Source organism: Grammomys surdaster, unplaced genomic scaffold, assembly GCF_004785775.1.
Source record: "Grammomys surdaster isolate TR1022 unplaced genomic scaffold, NIH_TR_1.0 313, whole genome shotgun sequence".
NCBI classification, from domain to species: domain Eukaryota; kingdom Metazoa; phylum Chordata; class Mammalia; order Rodentia; family Muridae; genus Grammomys; species Grammomys surdaster.
Genome location: NW_021604732.1, coordinates 6,118,157 through 6,131,000, shown reverse-complemented (window position 1 = coordinate 6,131,000; position 12,844 = coordinate 6,118,157). Strand labels below are relative to the sequence as shown.

General features: G+C 36.7%; 1 protein-coding gene across 5 annotated transcripts in view; it reads left to right on the top strand.

Moving 5' to 3' along the window:
* Window positions 1-12,844, top strand: part of Gabrb2 (gamma-aminobutyric acid type A receptor beta2 subunit) — a 205,166-nt gene that overhangs the window by 167,999 nt on the left and 24,323 nt on the right. Inside the window, exon 10 of one of the 5 annotated variants that reach the window (XM_028777628.1) lies at window positions 3,885-3,998. The exons of the other annotated variants lie outside the window; for them this stretch is intronic. Within the exon in view, the coding sequence (XP_028633461.1) occupies window positions 3,885-3,998 (114 nt within the window). The remainder of the gene's footprint in view (window positions 1-3,884; window positions 3,999-12,844) is intronic. 5 annotated transcript variants of the gene reach the window in all.

Sequence of the window (12,844 nt, the reverse complement as noted above, 5' to 3'; positions counted from 1 at the left end):
GAGACCCACGACTTGGTGTTGGTATACATGTATGACAGTCCTATTGCTGATTTTAGGCCTATGGCTGATTTTAGGCCTTCAGTGTGTAAGCAGGGCTGCCCCTGACATCTCCTCCCTTCTCTAAGTATAGAAGGGCTGTGGCAATTCTAAACTTGCGAAGGCGGGGATAGAGGCCTGATCTCCAGTATTTTAAGGGGACCTTGTAATGGCTCCAGTCCCCCTGTCATTGTCCAGTGAGGCATGAGGGCCATACCTGTCCTGATGAAAGAGATTTTTTTTAAAGACTGAATCCTGGGTCCCTCTTAAGACTGGGCATCATACATGTATAGGTTCATTGGGTTATTCTTATTTGGAACCCATTTTAGTAATCATCACTTTGAGAGATTTGTGCAGCAGTCTCAGTGGAGGTGAGCTTTTTGGATCTAAATGTAGTATCACCTGGCTTACTGTTGTAGAGCTTTCTGCCTGAAACAGAATAATGAAGATATTTCTTCATATTCCATGTTTCAACTGTTTGAGTTAAATGCTTTCATTAACATCTGTCCTAGTGTTTATGGAATAAAATAGAATACAGAACTCATTAAATAGTTCACATTGATGTCCTGGGGAAGAGAAATGTGCTTAAACTCTCTGTACTTATTAACCATAACAATAATTAACTAGGACACTGACATCTTAATGTCTTCAACTTCATTTTAATTTTAAGAATAGAGCTCAAGTAATCTTCACCATTGAAATTTACTTGTAGACAAATCCATGGAAGTGTGAATCATGATCCCAACTTAACCACAGGTCTGATATTTGTTTCTAGACTATTTTTTAATTAAAAACTTATTTCTCAGAGATGATATTTATAATGATAAATATTATATGTCATCTATGAAAGCCAATAGACATAGGGTCTAGGAACTGTCCATTTATTCCCAGGGCTTGGGTATTCTGTAGCTGCAGTCTATAGGATGCTAGACAGCAATAGGCAACCTATTGATATGCGTTTTCCAGGTTGACAAATGAGAGTACTCTTAAAACCGCTTCATGATTCACCAGATAGAGTACCCTAAGTAAAGAAAACAAAAGAATAATAAATAAAAGTGTCTCCTAGGACTCGAGTTGGAAATGAGTTTAAACAATTGCCTGATGCAAGTCCGACTTAATAAGATAACATCTGATCCCTTTACACCTTCATCTACCTGATCTCTTTTATACTAATTTGCATTTAAATGATAAATTTAAGACTGAGGCAGTGAAGATTTTAAACAAATGGAACCTAAAGAGCCTTACAAAGTCTTAAATTCAATTGTTTCCAGATGGAAGCAGGGAAAAGCTCATGAAGTAGGCACTTTTTGATAATGAAAAGCCTGTCTTCCTGGCTGAAGGTGGGCACAGTGAAGATCATAGCAAAACAAGCAACACAGAAAATTGGGACATTCTAATACATTGTTGGCTTCCAAAATGGGGAATTTTGTCCCATAGAGAGGTTGTGACAATGCCTAGAGACATTTTTATTTGTCACACGAGGAGATGGTGGTTGCTACTGGTATTCCATGTGTGGTAGCCAAGGATGTCAGTAAACTTCCCACAGTGCCCAGGATAGCCTACCCAAAGATAGAGAATCATCTTTCCCAAAGTACCCAACCTTCTTACTTCAAACATGAGAGACGGAACTCCACAAATATTATATTTGAGTTGGGTTTCATAACACCTTGACCACATGGTTTGACTATTTTTTGATTAGCAACCACTCCCAAAACAGATATCAAGCACAATTCCACATCAAATTTTAAATCCATCAGGTTTCTTTGATCCTATGTGACAACAGACAGAGTCAACCTGTCTGACCTTCAGTATTTCATCTATTAATTAAACAAGGTCAATTCTTTTCTCATAGTGTTATTATGAAGATATTACATGAAGATTATTATGATACTGTGAAGGGAGGGTAAGAGAGTCCTCATTACATAACAGCCATTCATTAAGAATTATGTATTAACAGAATTGATAGTCTTATGTATGTTAAGATTATTGCCTTCACAGTCAAATAGGCCAACAGCACACCTCTCCTTTGATTTTACATTGTTCAACATCCTCAAAGTATAGTACCTAAAATAGAATGTATGTCTAGAATTACTATGACAACAATGGCATGAGTTTTTCAGTGATTATTAGCTATACAATCGACATAAAAACTATTGTGTCAAGTTCTGCCCGACATTTTATAGGGCAGAACATTTGGCATCATCCTGAGTAGATTAAGACAAAAAAGTTGCCCACATAGCATTTCAGTTACTGACTTTCCTTTCACCCAGCACAAAAGGTCAGAGAAGATCCACACTGAGTTCTGATTATGTAATCCTTTCTTTTGTGTCAGTATCATGCATAATGCCACTATTTCTTATCAAAAATGTCCCTTCTTTCCAACTGTGATTCTAAGGTTATTTCCCCCCACCAAGATTGGACACATAATCAGCTAAGTATTGTTATCTTCCTTAACAAAAAAAGAATCAGCTGCTAGGAGAAGGATTAGATTTTTTTTCTGCTTTGATGACTTCCTAAAGAGGGAAGAACTATATCTGATCAGCTGTGGTGATTTTTAAACTGCAGTGTCCCAAGGTCAAGGTAGGATGAGATTGGAAAGGTCAAAAGGAGAAGCATACAGTTACTTTCATATTTTTTTTCTCTTTATCAGTTACTTCTAATTTTTTGAAAATATTTTTCAGCTTTTAAAACACTTGCCACCCTGCCCTTTAAGTAAATCAGAAATGAAAGTCAAAAAGGAAAACATGACTTAGACACAATTGCATAAGAAAGTTAACCAAGGCCCCCAGACCTGCTCTGGGAGTTCTCAGCCATATGTAGTGTACATTCTACAAAACAAAGGAAAATTGCAACTCTCGTTCCACATTATTCCATCTGAGCAATCAGTTCATCGGTTTACTTGATCTAAACCCAGCAACCTCCACATGAAAGTCTATAACCGACTGTTTCTTTCACCTGTCCTAATGTAACATTCTAAATGGCAGAACACTGAACTTAAAATCAACTTCAAACCAACATGAGCCCTACTGATATTTTCCCAAATGTCCATTGTGGTAATTTAAAACATAGAATAGCTTTCAAAAATAAATAATGAGAAAAATATGCAAAATCTATCTTGATGTAAACAAAACCTGTTTGTTCATGTGTGATAGACAGATAGATGATAGATGATAGATAGATAGATAGATAGATAGATAGATAGATAGATAGATAGAGAGAGATAGATGAGAGATAGTGTGTGTGTGTGTGTGTGTGTGTGTGTGTGTGTGTGTGTGTGTGTGTTTCCTGATAGAATTTGCTTTTGGTTAATTTTCCCTCCCAGTTTTCCTCATGACTAAAGTTTTCAACTCTTCGATTTCTCAGCTTTAAGCTTTATGTGGCTTCCTGACTCTTTTTCTGCCAGTTGCTAAATATTTGCATATTTGAGAATCTAGTCAGTCTTGTCTTTTCAGTCTTGGTTATTGCATACTTGAAATCTCTATGAAGTGCTTTTCATATTGAGAAACCTACAGCCATCAGTTTTCTAAATAAAACTCTTCCCAAAAGGGTCCCCATTTGATGCTCTCTACTTGCACTGGGGTGTTTTGACTCTGTATTGTCCTTATGCCTTTGATGGATCTTTTGTAATGCAAAGCTCCTAAAACCTTTTCAATGTATTCCTCCAGCTTAGAATTAACTATTAAAATTCTTTTGAAAATCAACTAATCAGCATTCTCCCATTCTTCATTAGAATTGGTCTATTTCCTTATGTTTCCTAAAGACCAATAGTGTTGATATACATCCAGTTCACCTGAACTATAGGTGTCATCCATCAACTTAAATAGCACATTTTCTACTTTGTCTTCCAGATATTTTATAAAGATATTACACAAAATGAGACCCAGTATCGATCCTTGTGGGACCCTACTGGAAACCTCTCCCCAACTAGACGGACTACCAATTACGATTTCTCTCTGTATACGGTTAGATAGCCAGTTTTTAATCCATTTATTTCTATTTCTGTTTGGCACAAATTTGTTTAGCTGTTCCCATTAACTTAATGTTTGGCATCTATGGAAATAATCTGCAGGCATGTGTTCACAGGGATCTTAACCTAAGAGGCATGTCCTCTGAAGACTTACCTGAGTCTTCAATATAATAAAGCTGTGGTGGACATAAGCCTTAAGAAATTATTGCAGCTGGGCAGTGGTACCGCACACCTTTAATCCCAGCACTTGGGAGGCAGAGGCAGGTGGATTTCTGAGTTTGAGGCCAGCCTGGTCTACAAAATGAGTTCCAGGACAGCCAGGGCTACACAGAGAAACCCTGCCTCAAAAAACAAAACAAGAAACTATTGCAGTATTAGAGAGCAAATCAAGCAGATTGCATTTAGATGTGCCTATTGTCTGTATAGAGATTGTGTGTTATCATGATGAATCTTGGGTTTTCTTGGCTTTGTTGTTGGGTGGTTGGAACAGCTGATTGAATAGAGAGTTAAACTTTTTTTCATCTTTTGTTGTTTGGAATATGGGAATTCAGAACCTTCACTTTCTGCCCAATATTATTTTATTTGCAATGAGGATTGTTATATGTGCATCAAGTTCTTGCTTTATTGTTATTTATTTTTCTAAATAAATATTATTTTGGCAGGTTTGGGACTATTATCATGAGAGATAAAGACAGTAATTGGAAGTATTCCTTGTGAAAACTTGTGATTAACCAAATCTTACTCTGTTTAGTAATACTTAGAGTTGAGGTTTAAATCCTCATGTGCCTGTGACCTTAACTGGTCAACAGTCTATCTTATTCCCATCTGAACGAGAGGAAGAGAAGGAACACATTAATACTCAGCCTTCCACCTGATCGTCCACCACGAGTCCATTGACATGTTTTGGTTTTGTGTCTTAATGTCAATTTCCTAAGGGGGATAAATTGATACTGAGTGCTTTTCCTCATTTTGTGTGAGGACTTGATGCCCTGTGGGTTCCCATATTGTGTTTTTTAATCTCATTCTCCCCTAATTTAATGACCGTGACTTCAAAAGTCTTGATACTTTATTCTTTGGCCTTCGTACAGAGGACAGATTTGGGTGACATATTCGATGGTGCCTTGGTTTGGTAGGTCATTGCTTTACTAAATTGTATAGCTTGTTAAGTATTTATCCAAGAAACGGCTATAGGTTCTGGGATTAGAGGCATTTGAGAGTTTGTCAATAATTTTAGTCTTAATCTCTTCAAAATTCTGGAACCTATCATGTCCGTGCTTTGAGGCTATCATGAGTATGTTGTTTCTACTGTGATTTTTAAACTTCAGTGAATCTTGCTGAAAGTAGATTGGCTTAATCCAACAACACTTTGGGAAGAATGTTATTCATTTTGAATGAAACATGACAGAAGTTGGTGTTTATTATAAAAATGTTTGAAAATGTTGCATTTTTTAAAAAAATTAAAAAAAACAAATCAAACCATTATGATTAGTCTGATGATTAGATAAAACACTAAGAAAATTTAGAACATCCCCTCACTATGAGAGTATTTTGAAGAAATTTTGCCTCTTATGTGTGAAATTTAAATGATGGCTTGAAACAGTTATTACTCTATGGCCCAATGATCAAGACTCATGTTTTTCAAGATCCTCTGTTACATATACCTTGTTAAAGAGAATGTTCAGCAATATACATTGAAGTATGAAGTTTAACCTTTTTCTCTGATTTGTGTGTGTGTGTGTGTTTCCCAGATATGTGTTTGTTCTCTCCTCGGCGTCTTCATTTTAAGTTTGTATTTAGAATTTCAAATATAAATTAACATTCAACAATTTAAATAATGATTTTTTATTAGAGATATAGTATGCCAAATAATCAAGATATTTCTGGCAATCACATGAGGCAGGAGAAAGGCTACAAATTCTAGGGTTAGGCTGAAATGGATCCATAGTCTGGTCTTGTCTTTATGAGATGTGTGGCACTGGATATTTTAATGTTTATGGTCTTTGATGGGCACTGAAGTCATTTTGGAGATGCTAAGATGGGTGAGACAGTTATACTAAGGTCATACATAACCAGACAAAGAGTACTCAATTAAAATTGGCTAAGAATATTGGAATTGTGGCAGAGAGGATATATCTTTAAATTTTTTAAACAATGGTAAACATTTGTATCCCCATATGCAGGCATAACCGCTATTAACATTGCCTTGGGTTCATGTTTAGTGATACTCTTTGATATAAGTCTGTAATGCGCTACCATCAAACAGATTGCTAGTTTTCACATTTTCAAATATGAATCAAATTAATGGCAATGTTTCACTGAATGCCAAATCATAATTTACTACACATGTATTCAATATGCATGCAATCTTAGATGTGTAAATTGTTCCTGAGGTGTGTCTACTATAAACAGCTATAAAATAAGCCTTATATTGCTGGAATTGTTGAACACTATTATCTCTTAATACAAAAAATGGATTTTATTTTTCGCCCAGAATGAAATTATTTATTAATTAATATCTATTTACATGTCACTTTCTATAATGGCCTGTATGTAGTTTGTTCAGGTACTAGCACCATATAGGAGTGTACCATATGTACATGTCACCTCTAAAATAAGAAACAAACAAGCAAACAAACAACAACAAAAACAAATCAAAATATACATGTTTTGCTATGACCGATTAAGTATTAGAGAGATGGATGTATAAAATAATTCTAGATTAATTTTATCTTTTCTCTGTCTAAAACATCCTAAAGAATAAACCTTAAATTGGAAAGTAAAACAAACAATGAAAAGTAATACTTATAAACTGAAGCTCTGCATAGCAAAGATGTGCAAACAAAGCAAGAGTTAATGTAAGCAGAGTTCAGAGAAATCTATCCAAGCTGTAGAGAGACCAACTGGAAAACCAATAGCAAAATTCAAATTAAGATGGAGAATGCAAACAAGGAAACGGCATAGAAACTCTGGAAGAGGATTGAACAAAAAACAGTTCTAACTGAGAAAAATTACATCTCAGGATTCACTTTTATGATAAGTTCTTCTATGAATATTACAATGGAAGGGGGAAAAACGTTTAGAAAAGAGAGCAAGTTTAGATTAAAGGGAGAAACTGGGCTTAGTGGATTCAAGTACCGTAGCCAAGGCTGATTACTTGAGTTTAATCCCAAGATACAGCCGGGCGGTGGTGGCGCACGCCTTTAATCCCAGCACTTGGGAGGCAGAGACAGACGGATTTCTGAGTTCGAGGCCAGCCTGGTCTACCGAGTGAGTTCCAGGACAGCCAGGGCTACACAGGGAAACCCTGTCTCAAAAAAAACCAAAAAAAAAAAAAAAAAAAAAAAAAAAACCTCCCAAGATCCATGTAATACAAGAAGAAAAATGATTTTTACAAATTGTCCTTGGATCACTTCAGTCAAGCATGCACCCAAACACATGCACATATACAAATTCACACACACACACACACAAATCTGAAAGCGAAGTGTGATCTGTCTAGAAGCTACAAATAAGTGTGTAAAGAATGCTATATTTGTGTTAACTAAAACTAATAAGATAGATATAAAAAAGTAACCCTGACCAAAAAAAAAAAAAATCTAGTCCATAAACTTTCCACAATAAATCCTTTCAAACATTGAAATGTAGTTACCTTTAGTGATACTAAAATTCTTGTTGGACATAGCAAGAAGGAAACCTTCAAGTGACTTCGATGTTCACTACAAATAAGTGATAGCAAACCCCTGTTAAAACTCTGTACAGTAAACCATAGATCTGCTTTAATAATGAATATCAATTGCAGGGAAAAAGGATTAAATAGATATATCCAGAGAAGGCTCACAGCTAACTTTAAGCTGCATATTTCCTTGAAGTATGCAAATAATATGCATAAGTTAAAAGACAAAAAAATCCCCTCCCCATAAACATCAAAAAAGACTGCTCATGAAAAAAGGGGAGATGTGGAGAGCTTTTGAGGCTGCCTGGCAGGAATCTGACATTGGCCAAGGACAAGGAAATGGGCTGCTTGGAAGGAATGTGACATTGGCCAAAGACAAGGAAATGGACTGCTTCAGCATTTATTCTTGGTTGTAAATGAAGAATAACTTGTTAAACTAGAGATCAATTAGATCTCCAAAAGACGTAAAAATTAGTAAATCAGCCTTGTCAAGCTCCTGAAGTTAGACTGGAACACACATAATAGGAATAATTACTTTTTCATTCTTACTTATACATGCATTTATTAATGGATACATATTTTTACAGTATTCATTTTATATTTATAGAATTTCAGATTCTAGAAAAGGAGGTAAAGTTTCTATCATCAAAAAGGGATTTTTTAAGAAAAATACAAGAGTCATTATAACTTCTCTTTTTGATTCTCTGTCCCACAAATTACCCATGGCTTGAGGTCAGTATTTCCATTTTGGTCAAACCTCATGGCATATATAGCTTGATCATGCTAGCCCTTTTTGTCCTGTAAATACTTTTATTCCTGCCCATTTTGTTAAAGCTTGTCTCTAACAACATCAACGTGTTGGCAGCCAAAGTACATGACTTGAAACTGAAAATGGACCCCCAGACAGAGTTATTAATTTAACAGGCTGACAAGCCAAGGACAGGTAAGATTCTGCACAGAACCTTACCCACCTAAGACATAAATGCATTGCTTCTGATAATGCATATTCCATGACAGGTAAGAAAGGTATTCTTGTCAGAACCACCTAAGACAGGCTCAGGCTGGTTTATGCAACGGAAAAAGGGGAGATGTGGAGAGCTTTTGGGGCTGCCTGGCAGGAATCTGACATTAGGCTAGAACAACGAAGTCATTTCAGGCATGAATCTAAATCTTAAGCTAGGACAAAGAAGTAGACTTCAGGAATAAAAATGACTTTGGACTAGGACTGAGAAGTAGGCTCAGATAATTTTGGACACCTTGATAAGCCCTTAGAAATAGTGATCACAGGACCCTGTTTATTTTCCTGCTTGTTCTTCGACTATCTGGGTTTATTGTCTTGTCTTGTTTGTTCCTTGACTATTTGCATCTATTGTATTGCTAGTTCCTCAACCTAGAACTGACCTGAATACTTGCATGAAATTTAAATGGCATATAAGCAAAAAAGGAGGAGGAGGGATGGGATAGGGGGTTAATGGGAGAGGATAAGGAAAGAGAATAACATCTGAAATGCATATAAATAAAATCTTGAATAAAAAAAGGGAATTTTTCCTGAGAAAACTCTGTAAAGATTAGGAAAATATTTCTAAAATGAAAGGAAAGACAGAAAATGAGTGTTCCATGAGCAGTTCTGGGAATCAAGAGCTGGCATCAAATTTTTACTAACCACCTTCCTATTAATATTAAGTTATTTCACACAAAAAAACCCACAATATTTCCAACAAGTTTCTTCTCATATTCCTAAGGAAATTCAGGATTGTTATAGCCTCTGCTGCAAATAGCTATGCCAGATAGCTTGATAGTTATTTAATTTTGGCAAAGGGTATCTAGGGAAACATAACAAAACTGGGCCCTGACATGATTTTTGAAATCTCCCTTGACAATAAACAAGCTGTCTGTTTTCCTCACAACACTTCTACCAGCTCTGACTGCAAATATTTCTGGAAGTTGGACAAGCTCCAGCAGGCCTCCTCCCCTGAGTCAACTGATACCTGTGTTGACTGTTTAAAGAGGAGTTGGGGCTGAAAATCTGAGTCAGGGAAGGGGAAGCCAGCCCTTCTCAGGTGCCTCCTGAAGAGCAAACTGTAGTATCAAGTTCTCACATGCAAACATTAGTTCATGGAATATTTTACATTTCCTCAGTCTAGGAACAGGATTATTGCTAGCACACATACTTATGAAAAATATAATATAGATAATACAATACATGTATACAGTGTGTTCTAAGTTAGAATAGTTACTGTTTAGTCAATTAATGTTTTTATATATTTTATAATTTAATTCTTGAAACCTTCTGGAATTTCTCTTTTTGCTTTTTCTACAGTATACAAGATGATCACAAATTGGTCAGATCCTGTGGTATAGAGTGCCAGAGCTCCCTCCTTCTATCTACAAATATTACCCATTATCTAGCTTCCTTCTATTGCCCTCTATACCTCACACCTTCATAGACTTTACGTGTCACAGTTCTCTACTTAGATGGACTATTATTAAGGCTCAGGGTTTATTTAAGAATACCAGCCTTCTGAAACCAAACACATGAGCTTTCTCCCCCTAACAAGCTCTCAGCTACACTTTGTTCCTCTTCTAATAGCCTTTGGCAGGCTAGCATGGAATATCTCACAAAGAATACAGATTTGGAAAGAGAATCATGAATGTGATGATTGTTCACTAAATATTTACAAAATGATTACTCTTAGAGAATAACATTCTCTATTTTGATGGCTTAAGGGTACAGAAAGTTCTAGCTCAGTGAATCAAGTTTCACCTTGGATTGGAGACAGCCCATAGCTCAATCCCCAAGACTTGAATTTTAGCAGTGTGTGCATGGATAGCTTCAAAATCCCATTTGCACAGAAAGACTTGTAGTTCTGCCATGAGATTGTGATCTTAAGAATTATACTGGAAGGCAAGTAGAAAGTTCTTGGAAGAGCAACTAGTGTTTCCAAGTGGTCACTGTGACTATTGTTTAGAGAACAGCAGAACAGAGTTTAGAGTGTTTTGTGGTGTTAAAGATTTGCTTATGAATTCAGTGCTATCATTTCATTGGGTCTACTGGGCCTTCCTATGGCTCCTGTAATATGATTCTAATAGTTTTAGAACTCAGAATGTACTGTACATTAGTTCATGGAGTACACAGAAAATGTATGATATTCAGTTTCACAGGAAGGAGATACTGCATTCAGATATATGCTCAGGTAAAATATTACAGAGTAAAATGTAAATTTTAATACTAAGAAGAAAATCAAAAATAGAACTAAGTTGCTCCTTTGTCCAGCTTGGCTAAATGAATCAGGCATAAAAGAATAGCATTTTACTCTAGGGAGACAACTGAAGGATCTTGTCATTATTAACAAAAAGACTAATCTATAAATAGAAGTTGTAGGAGGAGCTAAGGTGGGAGGAGTAAAGAAAGGAAGAGAAAGAGTAAGGAGGAGAGGAGGAGAAGGAAAAGGAGGAGCTAGAAGAGAGAAACAAGAGAGAGGGGAATATGGAGGCAGATGTTCACGTGTCTCTCATTGAGGTAAATATTTAAAATCAGCCACTGGTCAAACTGACTATCTAAGCTACTTCGGCTCTGCCTAGCTCAGCTGCCATGTTTCTAGGCCAGAGGCCACATGTGCACCCCAGCTAGAAATGGCCAACCAGAAACACCTGCCTTGCCACCCATGAGATGTCAGCATGGGAGATGGCTCTGCCAATCTTCCACGCTGTCTCTGCAAGGCTGGGAATTGCCCAGACAATCCCGCCATCCACGCGGGCCCAGTAGGAAAGTGAGACTCTAATGCTTAAATTATCCAAAAGTTTATATATTTAGTAATGATCTGTAACAAGATGCCTATACAATCAAAAGTGTAACCCAATACCCAACCTCAATATACCAACTACCTTTGACTGCTACAGACACATGAACACCCGCCTCCATGTTCCCCTCTCTCTTGTTCCTCTCTCCTAGCTCCTCCTCTTCCTTCTCCTCCTCTCCTCTCCTTACTCCTCCTCTTCCTCTCCTTACTCCTCCCTCCTTAGCTCCTCCTACAGAAGTGACCAGTCCAAGGTTACACAACAATTAGATTGTCCCCTTCAAGCACTGTTTTCAATCCCATGAGTTAAAAATGCATAATAATTTGATCTGCGTGGCACCTTAATCTCGTCTTTCCAATAAAAAAAAATGCCTCTAAGAGAAGTGACTACACAGGACAGCATTCTGATGGAACAGAAACCATTCTACCCCAAGTTTAGACCACTCTGCAGAAATGGGCAGTTATTTAAGTTATAAATATTAATGTCTCTTTATGTCACCAAGAGCAATGCAAACTCAGAAGTCAAGGAATTCATCTACTTGAATTATCTCCTGTTCTCCACGACCCCAAAACACAACTACATATAGGGTCACCTTTAAGCCACAACATTTCAATCCCCAATATGCGAATAAATTACTCTTGTCTCTTATTTTGAGCTTCTTAGGTCAGAATTTCTGACTGCCTGAGAAGATCAATTTTAGTAAATTCCCTAAAGAATTCACATGACCACAAAAATATGAGCTTGTGTATTTGCTCTACAAACCCTTTACTTCTGGAAAAAACAGATCTGATTAAAGTAAAGAAATTCATTTTCATAGTTCATAACATAAGAGACTAACATGCAATTTGAACCTGGGTTCTTTTGCTTTGAAAGATTTTAATATTTGACCCAGAATACAGATATGATTTTCTCCTTTGGAGAAATATCAGGACATCAGCCGAGCACAGTGTTCTGCCATATATTCTAAATTTATATATTTTTCATTCATTTCCTTGATCTGAGTTTATCAGCATATACTATCTGCCATCATCTTCAAACCTCCAACCTAGGGAAAATTGGGTGTTAGAACTAGGACAGAGATATTTGACAAGGCCATGTCAGATTAACTGCAGTGCTCCTAAGGAGAGAGTCCTTAGGAGGCAGAGTAGAGGGTGCATTTGACAAGTGTTCACTAGGGTAATTCACCATGTAATTGGCCAAATGCACAAAAGCCATTAGGCCACAGCTGAGAAAGAAATCTTTGGCTGCTGTAGAGTTTATAGCTCCCTCTGCAGCTCACTTTTACCTGGAGGGTTTATACAGAGAGCCTCACTTATGAGTAATCTACATGCTTGAGTCAGGAGTAGCATATGTATGCATATTTCCAGAGC